The 23,941-nt window shown below is 30.0% G+C and overlaps 1 protein-coding gene across 2 annotated transcripts in view; it reads left to right on the forward strand.

The window, feature by feature from the left end:
* LOC145261083 (rab GTPase-binding effector protein 1-like) overlaps positions 1-23,941 on the forward strand; it is a 297,945-nt gene that overhangs the window by 114,782 nt on the left and 159,222 nt on the right. Inside the window, exons 5-6 of one of the 2 annotated variants that reach the window (XM_080119263.1) lie at positions 653-758; positions 23,193-23,318. In XM_080119263.1, coding sequence (XP_079975389.1) covers positions 653-758; positions 23,193-23,318 — 232 coding nt within the window. The remainder of the gene's footprint in view (positions 1-652; positions 759-23,192; positions 23,319-23,941) is intronic. The other variant, XM_080119264.1, reaches the window with a different exon arrangement.

Below are 23,941 nucleotides of genomic sequence, written 5' to 3' on the forward strand. Positions count from 1 at the left end.
TTATTCATTTAGATTATTGCTATATATATATATATATATATATATATATATATATATATATATTCAAGCATGTCTGATTGAACACTAGTTATTTTTTCCAGTTTTACTGGATATCTTTTCAATTTGCTGAGCAGTCTTTTTTATTTCAGTTGGCATATTGTATATAATGGTGACCAAAAGTTGTTGTTCAGCCATATTCTTCTCAAGCGCTTTCTATCGGTGCATCCGATCGTCGTCAGGAGTGATTGTTGTTATCGTTTTCTTTTTCTTTGAGGCTTGGTGTTAATTCAGATCATTTGAAACTATAGCAGCAAGTTTTAGTCTCCCCATCCAGAGGTTTTGGGTATATATAATGTGCATGTGTCTGTCTGTTTTTAGAAAAATTATTTGTATTATGTGGATTATTTAGACAACTATTTTCATCTTGGATGTTCTGACAATATTTTAGTCAATGTAATCGTTAACCTTCTTCAAGTGCATCTCGTAGAACTCAAGAATGTGTGTGGAATTTCTAACAGTATCTTATTTAATTCAGTCATGACCGGGTAACAGTCTTAATTAATTTGTAATTTTATTCTGCATTTAGGATTGAACCTTCAACCTTCAGAAGACTGTCACTTATTTCGGGATTTATTTTCTATTTGTCTTTAAGGGAAGGTTTTTTGGCATCCGTAGCGAAATCCTTGAAACGTGTTGGCGGAGTGAGCAGTAACAACGCCACAATGGAACCAGAGAGTCTTGAAGATAGCATGAGAAAGGTAACAAAGCTTTCTATTTTTTTTTTTTTTTTTTTGGTTTTTTAATTTCTTTTATTAACGTTGACTTTTATTAGTCTCATTAGTTTCTCACATTTTTTTTTTTTTTACATTTTTTTTTTTTGATGTGTTGCAGCTGCTACTATTATTATTTCCTTTATTTTCCAATTAGATTATCGAATTATCTCCCTTTTGAAACTGCTAAGATAACTGAGTTATCTCCCTTTGAGTGAGTATGTCTGAAGAAGTAGAATGCTGGCGTCGGTCTATGATGTACAGTTGCAAATGTTTTTAACAATCATGGTCCACCATGAGGAAATGTGAAACCAAACGTGTGGATAAGAACTGGCTTCTTATGGCCAGAAATGTCGCCAAAGCAAATTAGCCACAACGCTGCCCTCGACACACACACAAAAATATGACTATCCTCAGAGTTTTCGGTGTTTGGTAAAATATAATCAGCAAATCAAATTTTTTAAATATATTCTTTAAAGCAAAAACAATATTACCTACTTAATTGTCATGTCGAAATTAGTAATCTATCCAAAAATTATGAAAATTCGAGTAGAACAACTGGTATTGTGTTTTTAGTAAAATAAAAAAAGTCTATTGCTATAGACAACAAATATTGCAGCCACGAACAAGTAATCTAAAATGTGTTCCGAGTTATGTCCCTTGTCTGTGAACTCTTTACTATCTACTTTATGATACTTCAGAAAAATACAATTTTGCCCAATTTTCCATAAAAATTACTCTTAAGTATGAATAACTTTATACTTGATGATTTTTCGTAATTTTTGGATATATTACTATTTTCGGCATGACAATTAAGTACGTAATATTGTTTTTGCTTAAAACAACTTATTTATTTATTTTTTTTTTTAAAATCAACCTGTCGTCTATATCTTAACAAGCACTAAATTTTCAATAAAATTTGCAATTCTTTCTTCAACCCAACTATATTTGGTACAAATGAACTTGATACCTAACTTGTCCACCAAGTTGTAATAATGAATGTCCAACAGTTTTATCACTTTCGATGATGTCAGGGACAACTTTGTTGATCGTCTCATCCCAGATTTTTACTCAAGGATAACGTCAATCAAAATAATTCCAGACTATTCTTAAACTAAAGAAGGTCATCCTGGCTAAAACCAGGACTGTTCTAAGATAGAATAACAGTCATCGACAATTTTGCATGCTTCAGCCAGACGTGCCTATCATTGAATTGCAATAAAACCAAAATCTGTTGGACATCCATAAATGAAACTTGGTAGACAAGCCAGGTATAAAGTTTATTTGTGCCAAATATGTTTCAGTTTCAGAAAGGATTGTGAATTTGATTAACAGTTTAATATGTACCATTTTGGTGGGGAGACGGAAGCATCACTCATTTGTATGTATATATGTGTGTGTGTTAAAAAAAAAAGTTTTGCTAGGTGAGTATGAGGATCGAACCCGAACCCTTGAGGCAAAGTTAGAAATTAAAGTGTGAAAAAAAACGTGCGACATTAACCACTGGGCCACACCATGACATACAACGGAAACACGTTTGAATTTATTTATTTAAGTAGCCGCAATAGAAGTTAACTCTGCTGCTTCTATTTGACCTGATTAATGAGGTCAAATAGAAGGAGCGGAGTTAACTTTTGTTGGGTTTTTTTACCCAACTTTGACCTGGTTTTTTCCCCAAGATGTTGTGGAGGGGAAAACCATCTCCCTATTGTCCAGATTGAATAGCAACTATCTGATATAAGGAGTTTGGCCCCACATTGATCAAAGCTGATTGCTTCTGGACATTTCCCGGCGCGATGCTGAGAACGCACCGTTTGAATTTAGTTTCACTTTATTTATACTAAAAACAGGACAAACAGGCGACAGAGCAAAATAGTGCGAATCTCATAAAAGTCGACGTAAATAAATCTGGAGGCGACTCGCGTTCCCAAATTCTAGATATTATTATCTAGGGGGTATATAAATAGTTCTAAGCGATTGTACCCCCCCCCCCCGGAGCTTCGGCAAAAAAAGTCTTTGTGAGACATACACGAAATGGTCGCACACATTTTGCCTTTTATATATATAGATTTTATATTTTTTTTATTATATTGGACCCAATATATAATAATGTTTTAAAAAGTTAAAAAAAAAAAAAATAAATAAATAACTTGTGCGCCACTACTGAGTATCGAAACCCAAACGTTTAGCTTATGATTTACTTTTTCCTTTAACGTTAATGCCTGAGCTATGAAGAAATGTTTGCTGCAAGGCTAAAAATTAAAACAGGAACCAATAGCTATTATGTCACGTATGCATATTCGTAATGCTGTCGTTTGACTTTAACCTGGCAAATTCCATTTTTTCAATTTAAAGACTTTTGCACTGATTTCTTCCGGCTAGAAACCAAATCTAAAGTTTTACATGGGTTTGAATACCCTATATATTAAGTTTCATGTCTGTAGACCAAATATTGACAGGAGTTTGGTAGGCAAATTTTTTTTAAACAAATATATATATACGCATACATAAATATATATAGAAAGAGTTTTGTGTTTACTATAACCTTTTATGCAAATATTACACAAGTATAAATCATATAAAATATCCACATGAAATAATTGCACGTAATCTATATAATTATAAAACTCAAATGACCTTGTAACGAGTGATGTAATCCACTTTCTGGTTTACGACATCCGGTTGCGCATGCGCGCATAAACATTAACCCATAACAACGTAAACAAATAAACATAAATCGCTTCTTTTGCAGATTTTGACCTGCACACTGAAATATTAACGTTATTATTTCAAAATTATTATTTAACATGGGAAGAGTGGCGGTGTTTTGCAACTATTCTTTATTACGACTATACTGTCGCTATTTTCTTACGACTAAACAACTTTAACCCGTTGACAAACATAAGAACAATTGTAGTAAAGCCAAGACTACTACTACTACTACTACTACTCTCTATCCGTCCCTTTTCCTTCCTTCATTGTTTGTTTACATTTCTAGATACAAAAGAGTTGTGTGAGAACGGTGAATTTGTTGACACATTTACTAATCTGTTTCAATATTAGTTTTATTTTATTTATTTAGGTTTTATTTTTTTTTTTTTGCTTCAGGTTTTATTAATTATTTTTCTTAGATTTTAAGTTTCTATAACTTAGTTGAAGGATTCCAATACGGGTTTTTCTTTCTTATATTTCTCATCGGTAGGTTTATGTGCGTTTTTGCTGCTAAATGAGTTTCGTCGGTGTTTGATTCGTAGGAAAATCATGTTTAATTTTCGATTTTTGAGCGATTATTCAGAAAAATAGTTAACTTTACACGAATAGGGAGGATTTATTTTTTCATGTTTGAGTGATCCGTCCGTGATTTTTCATTTTAATATACTTTCATAGAAATGTGTCTGTTATGTCAAAAAAAAATTTTCTTTACGTAACAAGTGTCACGCTCATACATTAATTCCATAGCTAATATAACATCTGACCCAACAGGTCACGGGTAGTCTAGTAGTTAACTAAAGATGATCATCCCATAAGAAAACCAAAATAACTAATAGGGAATTAATTAAAATGAATGTTTAAAAGAATATGCAAATTATCTAGATCTTTTGCAGATAAATGCAATTCAACGATCCATATATAACAAAGTGGTATTTTCTTTTTAAATAAGTCGGAAAAAGGGGTTTTAATATGAATATCAATACATAAAAAAATTCTATTTAGAGGAGTATTGATATTCTTAAGCAAATATAATAGAAAAAAAACATAAAAATACAAAAGTAGAAAAAGTAAGATTTATACATAAACATTTAGATATTGCTACACATTCATGAGTATGTTTCAGTCAACTAGACATCAGGCGACGTTGCTTTTACAAAACTGGGTAAGGACTGGACTTTTGTGAAAGCAACATAAGCTGATGATGTCTAGTTATGATTAGTTGACAGAAACATACTCATGAATGTGTAGCGATACCTAAATGTTTATGTAAAAATAAAATGTTTGTTTGTGTGTATATGTATGTGTGTATATATATATATATATATATATATATATATATATATATATATATATATATACGTTTTATTTTTTATTACCGTATCTTTCTGTTACATTATTGTTTCGGCTACACGGCCGTTTTTTTGGCCATCTGTAGCGTCCTCAGACTTTTACAGAAATGTTCGCTATTTTGGGATGAAAGAGTTTCATCACAAAATAGCGAACATTTCTGTAAAAGTCTGAGGACGTTACAGACGGCCAAAAAAACGGCCGTGTAGCCGAAACAATAATGTAACTTAACAGAAAGATACGGTAATAAAAAATAAAATGCATATTTGCTCTACAACAGTATTGAGCACTTTCTTCAGTTTTTATTAATTACCATCTCCACTATATATATATATATATATATATATATATATATATATTATTTGTAAACAATTCAAATACCGCCAGTATATTTAACTATTTAAGTCACATTCATATAATTTTCTTTGATATTTGGTATGTCTTATACGTGTTTCCTTAATTGGTATTGGTAGATCAAACCACGGATCAGAGACCCACATAAACCTAATAGTGAAAAGAGCAAAGGTGGAAGAGGAAACGAAATTATTTTAAAGTCATAAAAGTAAAATTAACAAAAAACAGATTAATTGTATGTTATTCATAGATCGTTCCAAGAAAAAGCCACTCCAGAAAAAACATTGTGTAGTCTACTTATACTATTCATCGAAACACGTGTCATATGTACCGTATATCAAATAGAATTATATGGATGTGATTTAAATATATTTGTAATATTTGAATTGTTTACAAATGATATGCTCTGAAAGTGTAATTGATTTTCATTGAGCTTAAATAGATCTGGCAATTTAAAAAACATCTTTGTTGTATATGTAAAATAAAAGTATATACATTATATCATTATAAGGTGTGTGTGTATATATATATATATAGTCTTGGAAGTTTTTTTAACCTTGAAAATTTTATAAAAAACATATTCAATTTTTATATTTTTTTTATCATTCATTGGAAAACTATTTAGTCAGTAAGTCATTTAATCACCTACAATCGCTGTATCAACTTGGGTCTTGGATATTACCTTAAACTATATCGGATGGTGACGCCCCAGCTTGTGGGCTTTGGGGAGTGTGGAGCCACCCTTTAATTGACATTGTTCCCAGATCCACTCTGACCCAGAGTGTAGTACCTGTTAGGGTCCTAACTATGGGTTAAATAGAAACCGACTTGAAAAAAAAATATTCTTCAAAATAACTGGATTTGGCATTAAATGACCTGAAAAGGGTTGATATGCCATAAAACAAAAACAACCAATATGCATCAACTTGCTTTTCTGAATTCACAATCGTCCTAATGTTATTTCAGGGATCATCAGTTGTCTACCATGAGACTGTTTTTGGGATTTTAAAACAAAAGAGTATATTAAATCATGGTTCCTCAGTAGTGTTAATCAAACACTACCTCCCTTAATCGCAAGAACAAAAAAATTTTGTTCCCGATAATGGATTTGGTTTCCTGCTCCAGATTAATTTTGCTAACCTATATATATATATATATATATATATATATATATATATATATATATATATATTTTTATTTATTTATTTATTTTCCTTTGATGTGTGTGTGTGTGTATATATATATATATATATATATTTATTTCTATGGAAATCTACTTTATTTCCTTATAATATATACCAATCCTTATTTAAGAAGAACCATCATCCAACTGACACTCTCTTTAATCCTTATCCTCAAGTTGCACCCGGGCCTTGATAAGTCATGATCTATCAGTAGAAAAAAAAATCATCTTTTTTTTTCTAGGGACTTCCAACCCAAATCCCATTTCTATGATAACGGCATCATCATTTGTTTACATGTCGACATCAGTGTAAACAATTTTTCTTTTGTAACAATAACAAATACCAACATTTCAAAGATGGTTGAGTCTGGTCCAACAAAAAGTCCTCCTTTGTAGACAGCCAGAACTTGGAGCCATACAAAGCAACAGGTTCTATTCCAGCTTGGTTGATCTTGGATTTGAGTCGATCACTGATTTGTGGATCAGAGAAAACATCAGTAGCAATATGCCGTTTTTGACCATGCAGCACTTCCCTTCCTTATAATCCAACCTGTCTGCAGTGTGATAGTGTTAGAACTAAATTGCTGGCATGGCACTGATGAGGATCAAGGAGGAGTCAACACCAAGATCTATCATTCTCTAGTCATTTTTGTCTCTACGTCTTGCAAGCAAGAATTTGTCAATTACAATCTGCAGATCTGTGGATTGGAGATGCAGCATTGTTTCTACAACCATTATTCCTTTATGTGTTCTTGGTTAAACCTTCCGTAACTTTCTATGCAACTGCTGAACCTTGCTCCTTCCATCTTTGGGAGGGAGGGTACAATTCTGCATATATAGCCAACAAGGAGCACTTCATGCAAGCCAGACAATCCTGAGCTCAGTGCAGAATTTTAATCCATTCAGCAACAACAGCATCCATACCATATGGATTGGAGCAGCGATTTCGGCAAGGATACTGCAGGCAGTGCCGACAGTCAAACTGGGATTTTTGAAATCTTTTCTCCTGGGAAGACCCTGGTCATCTACCTGGATGGTTCCATGTACATCTTTATTGATTACTAGCAGGGAGATCCGATGTTGCCCAGGATTGGATAAGGGTCAATAAATGTTTCACACTTCTAATACTTTTATTGTCATCACAAGCGATAAAATCGGCCATTTTTCAAGCTAATCGAAAAACCATTTTTCAATCGGATCGAAAAACCATTTTTCAATCGGATCGAAAAACCATTTTTCAATCGGATCGAAAAACCATTTTTCAATCGGATCGAAAAACCATTTTTCAATCGGATCGAAAAACCATTCTTCAATCGGATCGAAAAACCATTCTTCAATCGGATCGAAAAACCATTCTTCAATCGGATCGAAAAACCATTCTTCAATCGGATCGAAAAACCATTCTTCAATCAAATCAAACAAAAAAACATTTTTCAAACAAATCAACGTTGCCTGCTCTAGTTGTGGATCCACTACGGTTCACTGGGAGAAAGCTTACATACCGCCTCGCAGTGACTTAGTTCATAATACACTTAGTCTACAATGCACTGTAGAGAACCTACTGTTGACGTCATAAAATTATTAAATAACTTTAAAGTTTAAAATACAAAAGTGAAGTTACATGTTTCAATTGTGCTCTAAACAGGAACATTCATTTTTAACGTGCCCGTCTTTGCAAAGTATACGACAGGCACTTCTGCTTGTGTGGTGATAAAACTTATTAAATGCATTTGTGATGTTAGGCTGTATAAAAGTGTTTCACTTTGGTCAAAATCGAACTGTTCTTTGATTAATGGGATTTTTTAAATTATTTTTGATAATTATCAAATTTTTAAAATTATTTTTAATAATTATCAATTTTTAAAAATAATTTTTGATAATTATCAATTTTTTAAAATTATTTTTTATAATTATCAATTTTTAAAATTTTTGATGATTATCAATTTTTTTAAATTATTTTTTATAATTATCAGGGCATTCTAATACAAAACCTATCTTAGAACACTCACAGACACAAAGTATATCTGTGTGAAATTTCAAAAAAATATCGGCTCATCCATTTTGGAGTCCATATGGAACTTACACACATACACACACAGTGTCTTTTATATTTAAGTAGAGATTCAGTTATTCTGCATGTGTATAGTAAAGTCTCATAAATAGTTACGTATCATGTTAATTTTTTTTTATATTAATGAAGAAAAAGAAATGAATTCTAGTGGATTCCATTTTGTAATTCAATTATTATTTTAGGATTTTTAACATTTGATTGTAGTCTTTGCTATTGCATCTTTGATTAATAAATATTTGATTAATCGAACATATAAAAATTATCTTGTGAGATTTTAAAAGTTGGGCCTAAATAAAATTTAAGCTGACGCATCAAAATTTGATTCTGATTAGCCAATTTGTTTTATTTTTGTACCATGTTATTGGAACTATAATAACATACTTCACTACAGTTGATTTAATTTGACTTGTAAATTGGAAGCATGATTGAAAACAGCAATCAGCAAGGGGAGTAACACATTTTTAACTGAATAATATGAAAAGTGATGTCTCCCTTACAACATAGGCTTTCTTTTTCAAAAATTAAAATAACATTGCTGTACCTGTGGCAACACTGGGTTGGTACACCTTGTCTACGTAAAAAAATTGATTAGGACTGTCTCTGAGGCCTATGGATACCAATTCCACTGAGTATGAAAAGACGAAATTTGATTAAAAATGGCCTAGTTTGTATGTAGATAGGGTTTATGGGTTAATCCGTTCATTAAAAATAAACTTAAAGATCTAACTTTTCAAATAAGTGCTTCCTTTTTTAATTTTTCAAACTGCTGAATAGATTTATTTGTTAAATAGCTGTTTATATTTGGTGTTGCACAGGAATTTTTTTAATTTCATTTTTTGCTATGCTTTTTTTTCTTTTCTTAAAAATAGAATTTTGAGAGTTAAATTTGACTATGAGGGAAGGGGGGGGGGGTGACGTTACCACTGTACCATGGTGACACACATGAACCAATTAAAAATAAACTAAGATGAATGTACAAAATGTTTAACGATTATTTTTCAATTTTGACCTATTTTTGACCCCTTAAAAACACTTTTAACTGGCTAAAGACCCATAAAAGTATGACCTGTAAGAAATCCAATCGTTTGAGGCCCCTAGTGCCACTCTGCGACTTTTAGTTTCAGAAGAGATAGTTTGAAAATATGGAGACACAGACAGACCGACAGATATAAAGCCGTTTAAATATTAGATTATTATGTGGAACAGAGAACGGATGTGCGTATGGTGGTTACACGCAAATACCAAGACGAGTGCAAAATTCATCATGGTAAGGAGAAAGAAAAAAAATATATATAAAAAGGAGAGATGATCACGTTAGACACGTGGCTGACATCACAGCCATAACGAGAAGTCATGTATGGCGGGAGAATGAGGAATAAGTCTTTTCTTAAACAAATTCTTTCCAAATTTATTTATTGCGGACTATTATCCTTATCTTAGTTGTTGTTTCATGACGTTTCGGCCAACTGTTCCTCTGGCTTTCGTCTGGTGGTAACCGCGACGGGATAGGAACTCTGAATCTCCTAACCGCATTCTCAACAATTACTACCATCCATAGTTGTTGTCGTCTCACCACGTTTTTTGGCCAAGTAAGCCTCTGGCCGACTTTAGATAGAATTGAAACTGCTATCGAGGTCCATGGCACAGTGGATAGAGACGTTGAATCTCTACGGTTCCAGGTGAGAATTGTCTGAAGATAGCGGTTTCAATCCTACCCAAAGCCGACCAGGGGCTTATTTGGCCAAAAACGTGGTGAGACGACAACAACTATGGATAGCAGTAATTGCTTAGGATGCAGTCAGGAGATTCAGAGCTCCTATCCCGTTGCGGTTACCACCTGACGAAGGCCAGAGGAATAGCTGGCCGAAACGTCGTGAAACAACAACTAAGAAAGATGAGGATAATAGTCCGCAATAAATAAATTAATAAATAAAACTCATCTCAATAATGAATTCCAATTAATTAAATAAATTCTTTCCTCTTTCTTTGTCTCCTTTGTGACTGAGTCTACAATGTGTGGGTCCCAGGTGTCTACATGTTAACGCGTGTGTAAAGTTGTACAATGTTACATATGCACGCATGCAACTTCCTCAACACCTTGGGTCCGTTATTGGCATGCCATACCATGGACTAATGTGAATTGTCTTTGCTTTATGAGCTCTGCTCCCTTATCATGTTTGTGGAAATGCCTTGAGCGTTTTAAGCTATCATAAAATTTGATGAAACTTCCTGATACTTGCAGTTTCATTTCAGGAAGGATCATTTTGTTAATTATTAATTACCTCTTTATTTTGCTTCGCATTCTTTTTTTTTTTTTTTTAGTTTTATTTATTTATTTTATTTATTTTTTAGTTAATTATTATTTAATCTTTTGTTGTTACATTCCTGAAATGCTGTTGACGGACATTTTCCCATTTTGATTTGTTTTTGCTCCCCCCCTCCCTTTTTTGTTGTAAACAAAGGTTGATTTGATTAATAATTTTTTCCCCTCTTCTCATTTATTGGGGCCAATTAATTCTTGCTTGTAATTACATCTGTCATGCACGTTCTTAATAAAAGATATAATTTTTATAATTATAAAGGGTGTCCAAAAAGTCACTGAGGAGTTTTGAACTTAAATAGATTCTTTATTTTTCTTGATATCTTTCTGTAATTTGAACACAATCTGACTAAGACATTGGGAAATTAAAAATAAAAAAAATAAAAAAAAAAGATGCAAAATTCAAACAATCTTTATTTATGAAAAATAATGTCTTTTAAATGTTGCCCATTTTTAGCTTTGCATATTTGTTATAAAATTGTTATAAAGCTATAATTTTGTTGTTGTTTCAATTTTTATTTATAAAATGATTGGACATAAATAACTCCTAGAACTTCCAATCTTTTAATTGAATTAAGTTTTGCTAAGAATTTTGAAGCCAAAAATGACTTTTTATTCAAAAGGCTTTTAACTTCCTTCCAAATTTTAAAGGGTCACAGTCATTGATTTATTTATTTATTTTTTTTTAAAAGTTTTTGCAAAATGACTTGCTAACAAAAAAATTTTGTTTCTGGTGGATTTAATTTCATAATAGATTATTTGTTTTCAAATAAGATTTTGAAATTTTAATTTAATTTTATTCTATTTGATTTCAATAAAATTAATAAATTAAAAAAAAAATAATTCAATGTGTAATTATCAAAGTTATGTTGAGACGAGAAATACACATACACACAAATGAAGTTGTCTCAAATTAATATAATCCAAAATTGTTCATTAATGTTTGTAAAATAATTGTTTCAAGAATTTTCTGAAAAATTATTGGTACTTTTTAGGAATAGGTATCCAAGAAAATGTTGGTATTTATATCAATTCAGTTATACTTTAGAGACTGGCAAACATTAACAAATTTTACTGAACAAAATATATTATTAGATGTACTTATTTTTTATGAAGAGATTATTAACAAAAGTAACTTTATCTTTAATTTGTATTTAAGTGCATTATTTATGTTTCAGTACTTCTGCACAATATGAACCAAACTTTTTTTTTTTTTTTTACCATAACCCAACACTTTTAAATAAAGGCAAAAATTCTAAATGAAATAATTAGATTATTTTTAAAAAATTATGTAAAATTCAAAATTTGATCTTTCTAATTGATTGAAAAATAATCATCTGCCAAGTAACAGCACTCTTTATATTTGTACATTTTGGTAAAAGTCGGAACTTGATTTAACTTTCTCTGTTCATAGTCGGAACTGTTTAAGTTACAACTGCAAGCCTATGGATACCTATTTGTAAAAAGCACTAAATTAATTGTGTTTAAACGTATTTTGTAATGTTATTTCTGTACTTCTACACAATATGAACCAAACTGTCATTTCTTTTTTTAAGTTAAAGGTCAATAAAAAGATATTAAAAAAAAAAAAGTCTGAACAGCTTACACCCCAACCATGTCACAACAACAAATCTATAGATATCTATTCCTAAGAAGCATTATTATTATTTGATTTTTTTTATTATTCGTACCCAAATTTTCAAATGATTTGATCCCCTTAAGCAGAGCGAGAGAGAGAGGGAGAAAAGAAACTCCTTGAAATTGAGAGTATAAAAAAATAAAAATGGCAGGAGTTACGGGCCTTATTAGACCATCCCAATCTAAAAAATAAAAATCGCTCTACAAGTTTTTTTGTTTTTTTAATTACTTTTATTAAACGAAAACATATCCAGATACATAACAAGAGATCATAACAATACTTGCAAGTATATACCTGATTAAAACCGACAACCCAGGGGATATTTTTCTTCAAGGGATTAAGAAGCCTATCACATTTTTTCCACACTTGGTGAATAATAATTTGTAGATGAATTTGTGAGTCATTGAAGAATTGTCTCCCTTGGCAATGAAACCATGGATATGGCAAAATCTAATTTTAATAAATATAGAAAACACGTAGCCTAATAATTGAACATTCTGGTCAATTTTTCTTTCATATATATATATATATATATATATATATATATATATATATATATATATATATATATATATATGAGGGTAAAACTTAAAGTATAATTTATGATTTCTAAAATGTAAATCATATGTATAAACTTTTTGGAGGGCAGATGATGAAAATTAGAAGTAGAGTTACATATCAGGATATGTAGATATTCCTCAAATATCTACATATTCTGACATGAAATTTGTAATTTCAACCTAATATTTTTACAAAAGAAACAAAACGAACTTAAACTTCTTCCGAATTATCCATGGATAATCATGTAATAAACACTGAATATTTCCTTTTTTTTTTTTTTTTGACAAAAACTTGAGTATTTACATTTGATCATCAAATATCTATATATCCTGACATGAAATTTGTAATTTCAACCTACTTTTTATGCATCTATGACTAATATTTTTACAAAAAAAAAACTTAAACCTCTTTCGAATTATCCATAGATATTCATGCAGTAAACACTCTGAACATTTCATTTTTTTTTTTTTTTTTTTTTTTTTTTTGACAAACTTAAGTATTTACGTTTGATCGCTGAAAATAAATTCACAGAAACACTTTACTTGCTGATGATTTTCAATTTCCTACGAATCTTGAGAACTTTTAAATTACTGCATGGGAAAGAAAAAAAAAAAGAAGAGATCTTCTTAGTAAATACCAGTGTTGTCAGTTGTTACTATTTAAGATATACTAAATATCCTTATTTCTTACAAATTTCCTGAAATTAAACCGCATTCAGGATTTATAAACGCATAAGACACAGCCATCTTCGTCTATAAAAATTAAACGGAAAATAACTCTCATAACTTAAATGAATAAACTTTCGTTTTTAAACACAACTGGTGCCGGCAATAATACTTGCACATGCATAAAATTGAATATAAATTAAATTAAAGATAAATTAATCAACTTCTAAATAGAAAAGTAAAAACAATTCTATTACAAGAAACAATAACGTAGAACTAATTATTAAAAAAAGATTTTCTTTAATGTAATATGCAAATGAGATTACTTCCTGAATGTAGATTTCCTTTTAATAAATAGTACATGTCGAAATCATGCTGAAAGAAAAGTATATAATCTGAAATCTGACTTTATTATAATAAATTTCAGAATTTTTTTTTTTTAGACAAGACTGATAATTTTTATTATTTGGGCTATTGTTCTCATCCTGAATGTTATTCTCATGACATTTCAGTCAATTTAACACTTAACCTTATTCAAGTGCGTTTTGTCAAACTTAAGCAATCTGTGTCAAACTTCGAATGGGACTCTTTATTCAATACATCTAAGTAGTTTGCTCTCGTCCTGTCAGCCAAGCTATATTGCTGACTTTTTAGAACTACGTAGGCCCCCCCCCCAAAAAAAAATGACCTGCATGTGTTTTTTTTTTTTTTTTAACTCATTTTTATATTCATTAGCTTTGCTTTCTAGTGTAACTAGTTTAATCATTATTTTTTAACAAAAATGAAACCACACTATCTTCACACATTTCCATTTAAAAAAATTTTCTGAATATTTTTATGTTTTCGATAAGAGCCCTGCAGGCCGGATTAAAGACTTTGGTGGGTCAGATTTGGTCCACGAGCTATTTTTTGGAGACGGATCTAATCAGAATTTATTCATATGATTGTATTGCAAAAAGCTTTGTGAATTTTATGAACGATACCATGGATGACATTTTGGTGGGGGCAGAGGGGGGGGGGTCATATTTTGCCTAAAACAATAACTCTTTTTGGTTGAAATATGAGTGATTTTAAAAGAAAAAAACTTTTGCATTCATTTAGATTTTATGGCATATTTTAGGGAAGAGGGAGGAGGGTATTTACACTGTACAAAGTTTGCTTTTATTTAATTTGACTGCCCTTCTCTGCTCGATTATTTCGCATATGAAAAAAATTTGATATATTAGAAAACAAATGGTGGAAAAAAAAAAAAAAAAAAAAAAAGCGGAACAAGTTTTAGAGCCGAATATATTTTATCCTTTTCACGGTCTTATTAACATGAAAAAAATCTTTATCTCTTTTTCTCTATAGAATCTTCTTATTTTAATTTTATTATTCTTATTTTCTTTTTCTAATTTTCTTGTTCTTCTAATTTTCGTTCTAATTTTCTTATTTTTCTTCGAATTTTTTTCTTAGAATTTTAATCTGATTTTCTTCGAATTGTTTTATTCTTCTCCCTCTTTTCATGATTTTCTTTTTTGAATTTTCCTTTTCTAACTTCTAATTTTCTTCTAATCTTCAAAATTTCTAATTTTCTTCTAACTTTTTTCTAAGTTTCTTTCTCTTCCTCTTTTCTAATTTTCTTCTAATTTTCTGATTTTCTTTTTCTAATTTTCTGATTTTCTCCTAATTTCTTTCTAAATTTCTTTCTTCGAGTTTTATTCTAATTTTTTTTATTTTGTTACTTTCTTCTAATTTTCAAATTTTCGTACGTTCTTTTTCTTATAATTTTCTTATTTACTTTTAAATTTCTTAATTTCTTTTTTCAAATTTTCTAATTCTCTTCTAATTTTCTTATTTTTCTCTACCTTTTTCATTTCCTAATTTTCTTTTCATTTTCCTATTTTCCCCTTCTAATTTTCTTCTCATTTTTTTCGAATTTTCTTTTTTTTTTTCTAATTTTCCACTAATTTTCTTCTGATTTTCTTTTTTCTAATTTTCTTGTTTATATTCTTGAGAATATAAACAAGAAAATTAGAAAAATTTACCTAATTTTCTTCCAATTTCTTTTTCTTTTCCTCTTTTCTTTCTAATTTTCTAATTTTTATTCGAATTTTCTTCTAATTTTTTTCTTCTTCCTCTTATTTTCTTCTAATTTTCTTATCTTTTTCAAAATTTCCTTTTTTAACTTTCAAATTTTCTTTTAATCTTCTCATTTTCTTATTTTCTGTTTCAAATTTTCTTATTTTCTCCTAACTTTCTTCTAGTTTTCTTCTAATTTTCTTTAATTTCTTCTAAACTTTTTTTCTAAGTTTCTATTATTTTTTTCTAATTTTCTTATTTTCTTCTAGTTTTCTTCTAGTTTTCTAATTTTGTTTTTTTTTACTCATTTTCTTCTAATTTTCTTTCCTTCTAATTTTCTAATTTTTATTTTCTAATTTCCTTTTTGTAATTTTATTATTTTATTCTAATATTCTTCTAATTTTCCTTTTTTTTAATTTTCTAATTTTCTTCTAATTTCAGTATACTCCCACTAGATGCCCATATTTGTTCCATGTTTTCCAGTTATCATTCGTTTTAATCCAGTATCAAAACTTCCTATAGTTGTTCAAGCTAAATTAACTCTCCCATACATTATTTAAAACTAGCGGGGGTACCCGGCGTTGCCCGAGTGTTTGTTTCCGGGACGGGGGGGGGGGGGGGTTAAAAATGTTATGGTAGGTAAGTAGGAAGGATCAAACCCGGAGTCATGAGTAAAAGTAGGAAAATAAAGTGTGAAAAAAAAACAAAAAACATCTGCAACGTTAACAGTTCGGCCACCAAGAAAAGTCCATTCCAGTTGTTTAGGAAAAAACAAAAAAACGACTACGGTAGGTCGGCGCGAACGTGAAAATATAATGTGAATTGTCCAGCACGCTAACCACTACGCCACAGAGCACTGCAGCTTAGTTTAGTGATTTTAAATAACTTCACATGAAAGAACTACGAAGCCAAACCGGTGTTCTCTTCTCAACTCTTCCTTGTGAACGATCCCCAAACGGTGTTAAGTGGTGGCAGGGGGAGGAGGAATTTATTAGAGAGAAAATATTTTACCACTTCCATTGATCTTAACCGATTTTGGCCGTGACTTCTCAGCAGAAAAAGTATAGAAATCTAAGATTATCGAGGAATTTGAGAAATAATAAGCCTATAACACACCTCAGATATTGTTCTGCCGTTTGTGCATATTATATTTGCATGAAATATCTTGATTTTTAATCCTATTAAGGTCAAAATCAGACGAGAAAAAATGGGTTCATTTTATTTATATAGAGATATATCAATATAAGTTGCAAACTTTCTTATATTGTAAACCATTGGAGCACAGGGTAGAGAAGGTACTAGTATGATTGCAAGAATTAGGAGTGGATGGAATAAGTTAAAGGGATCTTCTGTGATTAATAACTAACAGCATTATCACCGTTGACCAAGGGAAGAGTCTATCAGGCATGTGTATGCAGTGTAATGATCTATGGAAGTGAAACCTGACCAGTGAGGGTTGAGGACATGCGTTGCATGAAGAGAAATGATACGAGAGTGATACAATGGATTTATGATGTGAGTCTCAAAAACAGATTTAGATCAAATAATTAGGGGAAAATAAAATCCGAAGAATATAGGTAGATATGTGCAGAAGAGTAGACTTTGATGGTATGGTCACGTTAAAAGAATGGATGAGAGTTCTTGAGTTAGGAGATATAGAGCAGATGAAGTAGCATGTTCAATTCACAGGGAAAGCCCAGGAAAACATGGGAGAAAGTGTTATCATGATCTAGAATTGAAAATACTATTTCAGATGTTAAAAGACCCAACTGAAATAAATATGGATTGCCAGGGCAAACAAATTATAGAGAATGCATTGATTACGTAAATGAAATATGATTTACTTTGATATTATCTAGGAATTATTCTCAGTACAAATGCTGTGATGAATACAAAACGGTCATATTGAAATGGCTAGCACTCTGAGAATCCAGTCTAAACTGACCAGAACATCATCAAAAATGTGAAAACCATGTTTTTAAAACGTAGATCTTCAGCTCACTTCTGAGAGAAAAGGATAACCTTTGATATTAAATTCTGCACATGTACAATGCAAGGTTTTTTTGGGTTTTTTTGTACTTAAAATTTGAAGAGTTCCTCCTCTCGTTGATAGTATAATTAAAATAAAGTAAAATAGGAGACTTTGATTGTATGGCCACATTGAAAAAAAAATGGATGAGAGTTCTTGGATTAGTTGATGTAAAACAGATTCAGTTCATAGGGAAAAGCCAAGAATCCCCCCCTCCTTCTTTTTTTTTACACAGGAACCACCACTTATCAAGGCCCGGAGGTCACTCAAAGATAAAGTTTAATGGGTATACATTAGTCAATGTGATTATAGCGTAGTAAACATTGGATTACTTGGGGGGGGGGATGGTTCATCAAGAACTTGTTTACAATGGACTAGAAGACAATCAGATTGTAGTCAGCTGGAAAGCAGGCAATCGGAAAAGGTCAGAGTAGACGAGCGATTAATAAAGACCTGGCTTGAGATAGGTTACTTTGGAAGTCAACTTAATATTATCCCACATATGCCAACATGTCAAATGGCTGTCAAACTGAATATGATAATGAAAGATGACTGGAGATTTTTTTCTTTCTTTCTGCAGACTTTTTCCACTTTTAAATTTTAACTCCATTTAAATTAATACACATGCACTTTAATGCTTTACTTTTTTATTTTATTTATTTATTTATTTTATTTTTTTGTTTTATTTTATTTTTTTGTTTTATTTTTTTACTGCTCTGTATCATTTGTTGGTGCTCTTGCAGAATTTGACTCTGATCCTCAGGATTTTCTGTCAATTATGGTCCATCGGATTAAGCCGAGCAATGTAACAGACGCAGATGAATTTCAAAACAAACAAACCGGAAAAAATAGAAATACAATTAAAAAAAATAACAAAGACCTACTTTAAATTTACTGAATATATATATATATATATATATATATATATATATATTTTTTTTTTCAAGAAAAGTTGCATTTTGTATTGTTTATTTATTTATTTATTTTTTTCAATTTATCAACAAAAGTTATTGGGTTTTTTTCTCAAGAAAAGATTAATGTTTTTTCTTTTAATCGTAAATTTTTAGGTGGAAGTACAATTTTTTGGGGTTTTTTTTTTTTTTCAAGAAAACTTTATTTATTTTTTTTTAAAAATTGGCAGAAAACATTTTTTTTTTTTTTTTTTTTTGTAAGCAGTTGTTGCTTTATAAGAATGAATGATTTTTTATAAAAACCTTAAATTGCTAGATAAAAGTACAGACAAGTTTTTTTTTCCAAGAAAATTTACAAATTATTTTTTGTCAACAAATGTTAAAAAAATAAGCAAAAAAAAAAAAAAAAATCTCTCATCAACCAAAAAATAATTTTAAAATAACATTTTTTATACAAAAAAAAAAAAAAAAAAAATATCAATTTAACGTTTCAACATTAGAACAATGCTTGGCTTAATCCGGTGATTTTCGGTCAAGCCCGAGCCATAATCGACGGAAAATCCTGAGTATCTGAGCCAAATCCTGCAAGAGCACCCATTTGTTTATGAACAAAATTTCAGTAAAAGGAGCAAAAATAAAATTAAGGAAGCCGTCATAACCTCGATGATGCCATCTATCCTGGGCCGAGGACAGGGTGGGTAACAGGCTTGTTCATGCTCTGAAAATTGTGTGACCACTTCTCTCATGTGTCTGTGTGTCTTGCATCTACGTGACTCACATTTCTGTAAAAATTATAAATTGTTTATTTATCGAAATCCAAAGTGAAATACCTAAAAAAAAGTCCTATTTTAAAAATAAAAAGATAAAACTAAATACAAAATTTAATCCATGAGAATGCATTTTTTTTTTTTTTTTTTTTTTTTTGTAAACACATCAAATATTTTAATCTTTTGTTTACAGTTGAACAAAAAGACAAAATGAACTACTTTGTAACCTTTTGAAATTTGAAAAGCGGTTGGAAGCCTTTAAACTATCAAATAGAAATTAATTGAAACTGGCGTTAAAATTCTTAACAACTTCTCATATATAAAAAATGAAAGTTCTCGTATGTAAAAAATGAAACCCCATAAAAATCCTATTTTTTGTTAAACGGTGATTCTACAGAATTTGAACCAAACAAATGAATGAAGCAAATCAAACTCAATGACTTATGACAAGTTTCTATTAGTGGCACAATAAAGAAGCATTAACTTAAATTGCAAGAAAATAATCTTTTGGCAACATATTCCACAGATAAGTTCTTGGAAAGAAACTGTGTTCGATGTTAGACATACAAACTCAGGAATTGCACAAATCGGAGCGATTTCGATTTTGAGTATTGGAATCGGTATCAAAATCGCAAAAATCTAAGGCTTATTTCCAATTCCAGAAAAACAATTTCTTAAATTTTTTTCTTTTCTTTTGATAATAAAAAATGAAACAAACGCAATGTAATCATTTATTATAAGAGTGTTTATTTATGACATGAGAGAAAGGTCACATGATTGCAATTTCTCAGATTTAGCCTTGACTCTGAATCTACTTTATTTTTATTTTTTTTATTGATAACTTAAGGTAAACAAAGTAAATATTCTGGAGTTCACTTATTTCTATTGGTTCTAAAATTTCTTTTCGCATCTATTTGCTAAACGTCTATATGCTGCCTCTCGGAGAGTTCAAATTTCAATTTCCAGGAAAGTTCTTTTTATTTTGCTAGCACTGCCCTGACTTTGGTCATTGTCTGGTCACTCTGTATATTTCCCCTAATAATTAATGTTTGGTTATAGTCAGCTAAGGTATTTCCTAACTTTTTGTATAGCGCTACCAGAAGTGGTGACAAGGCAAATCAATTCCTTCACTTTTATTGTTCTTCAGTATTTCTATTGTGAAGCAATTTATTAAAATAAAATATAAGAAAAGTGCGTTATGGAAAAGTATACAATAAAAATTAAAATTATACAGATAAAAATAACACAATTAGTCTTTATTTGCATTTTTAATAACAAAATTAAAAAAATTAAAGTTTTTATTTTATTTGAAATTTTATAAGAAATATGTTTATGAAATTATAAAAATGTCTTTTTTTTTTTTAATTTTAAAAATAAGTTTTTCTTTGAAATTTATAGAATAAATATGTTTATGAAAGTATAAAAATAAAATTATTGAAATCAAAATAAAATTTCAAGCATAAAAAAACGTATCCAATGCACAATAATCTCAAAATAGTTTTTAAAATATTTTGAAAATGTTTTCAATAATTCTTTTAAAAAATGAGCACAGAAAGTGTTTGCAATCAAACAAAACAAAATCTAATTTCAATAATTCTTAGTAAAAATAAGGCTGAAAAAAAAACGTTTCAATGATTATTAAATAAAAAAGAAAGATCGAAAAAAAAAAAACGTAATAAAGAAAGTGTTGTGGGGGTACAAATCACCCCTATTTGAGAACTAAGTGGAATCCACCAGTCCTATAAATACCACTGGTTTCAGAGACTAGATGGAGACCTTCATACCATGTTTAACCGCATGCTCCGAACACGTTCCTCTCGTACCACTTTAGTGGCTCCTGTGTTCTTTATGATAAATACATATTATATTTATACATTTTACCCTACTTGTTGTTTTTCATTTGTGAGCCCTAGCACAGATCTACAACAGAAAGAGTACATGCAGAGTACTGCGGGAGAGGAAAAAATAGTGAAGGAACTGATTTGCCTTGTCACCGCTTCTGGTAGCGCTATGCCGGAAGTTAGGAAGTATGTTAGCTGATTATGACTTAATGTTTTATTGTACTTTCTATTTTTGCCTACATGAAAAATATAGACGAAAATCTCGCAATGAGTTGTCAAAATCTTGGATAAAATACATAAAAGGAAAATATTATAAAGGAAAAACATTTTAGAAGTTTCTCCAAAAAAAAAAAAAAATATCTACGTTTAAAAGATATGCCATCAACTAAGGAAAATGAGATTCTACGTTTTTAGGCAATTATGTGTTCACATATCATTATAAAGTCCTAAATGAATTAAATTTAAAAAAAAAAAAAAACACCTTGTACAAAAGATAGCTTAATTAGCCCCAAATGTGAGGGATTAAAATCGCAACAAACAGAGGTTTCGTAAACATGGATGATACAGAAGCCCAAAATTTCAGCCAGTTGAAAGGCTGTTTGAAAATAACGTCATGTAATTAAAAGGAGGTAGGGGTGCTAGTTTTCTTTTCTTCCCCCCCCCCTCGGATGTGCATCCGTACATTCCTATCCTGAATGTTTGTATCATTTTTACCATTTTTTAATTGAATTATTTTTCTATATTCCTATTTTTAAATTAAATTTTTTTTCTTTTTTTTAATTATTGTTCAAGATTATATAAAAATTACGTTACGCCAAAAGTTTCACATTCATGCAAGCAAGGAAAATATCAAAATCTTACGTATAAAAATTATGCAAAACCTGTAATTTAAAAAAAAAAGTAGAAATATTTTTTGCTATTATAACATTTTTGTGTGAAAATATTAAATAAACAATGCTTAATTCAATGATAATATCGGTAGTTTGAGAAATTAATTTTTCTTCGAGTTAGATCAAAATCATTAATACTGGCTTTAGGGGCTTTTTTCGTAATGATCTTGTAAAAATTAAATAATTTTTTTAATTGTTACAATTTATGATGCTTTATTTTCATAAAAAAAAGCAAAAATAAATTCATGCATTTTTTTTTTTTTTTTTTTTTTTTTTTTTTTACTACAGAAAACCATAACTTTAGTAAAAGTATTTTTTGTTTAAACAAAATAATACATTTCCACAAAGATTTAAATAAAAATAATGGGTTCAATATATTCTGTGATCATTATTTGATAAATACTGAAAATTTCATTAAAATTGGTTAATTTTCTGATTTTTGGTGAATTTAAGTAAAGGGAGGGTTCAAAATGTTTATACGTTTTGAGCATCGGCATTCATTTTGCACGTACCTAGTTAACGCATAATTGCCTAAAAAATGTTAATCCCGTTTTTTTTGTTAAGGTGAATTAGTGAGTTATAATTGTGAATAGTTGAGGGTAAAAAAAAAAAAAAGAAATAATAAAAAAAACCCAATCATTTCAGAAGTGTTTGCAAAATATTGAAAAAAATATCTTAAAAATGCAACAAATCTCTAAATTAAATCTTTAGAAATTTTACAAGAAATGGTAAAAGAAATGGAATCTGGAAAAATTTTGGAATCATCTCATCACAAACATGAATATCTGAATAGAATCCCAATGTGTCTTAACTTTGTTTTTATTTTATATATTCATTCACTATAAAATTTATATAGCAAATTAGGTGCAAGGCCAGTAAGTTTTGAGGAACTCAAGGGGGATTCTTTTTATCGACTCTTGATGACGGTTTTTGAAAAGAAAGAAACATGTTAGACTCCACAAGTTGTTATTCTATTTTTATCTGTTTTTCACTTAAAAAAAAAAAAAAATATATATATATATATATAGGAATCTTTATGTCTATCTTTCCTGCCATCCGTTTCGTGTGCAGGCTAGCAACAAAATGAAGACTCTTCTGCTACCATCATCCCCCACCACGAAACCCAAGCAACCACAGGGCAATCTGAAAACATTGCTCACGGCCTTCAGGAAAGATGGCGACACCAAAGAGGCACAAGTAAGGCTTCACCGAAAACCCTCCTAGATTATCCGTCGTAGTCCTTTTTTTTTTTTTTTTTTTTTTTTTTTTAGTGCTACTATTTGTAGAAGCTATTATTGCATGTTGTTGCATTGTATTTTTATTATTATTATTATTATTATTATTATTATTATTATTATTATTATTAATATTATTTTTATTGTTATTACTAGTATTCACTATTTTAACTTGTATTATTACCGCTGTTGCCCTTTTGACGCTACCAAATTCACCGCAACCCTTAAAAGCTGCTGCTACTCTTGACACTTGGCTTTGTCTTTGTGTTTTTTTTTTTTTTTTTAATGTAAATTTTTTGTTTGGTGTCTTTTTTTTTTTTTTCTCCATTTATTCACCATTTCTTTCAAATAATTTTTTTCATTTAATATATAAAGTAAAGTCGATCTCTTTCTCAATTTTTGTTATCATTGACAGCTCTCTTCCGACAAAATCGTTGGTTTTCTTTGCGGATCAGTGCAGCATGCGTTGCTACGAATTTGATTTAATTCTTGCCAGAGAATACTTAGTCTTTGTTATTTTCAAATGGCCACCATCTTAAAAAAGAAAGGGTTGTGTGTGTAACTCTGTATTCGTATGTACAAAGT

This window comes from Euprymna scolopes, chromosome 37 (assembly GCF_053919585.1).
Source record: "Euprymna scolopes isolate OS-2025 chromosome 37, ASM5391958v1, whole genome shotgun sequence".
Taxonomy (NCBI): domain Eukaryota; kingdom Metazoa; phylum Mollusca; class Cephalopoda; order Sepiida; family Sepiolidae; genus Euprymna; species Euprymna scolopes.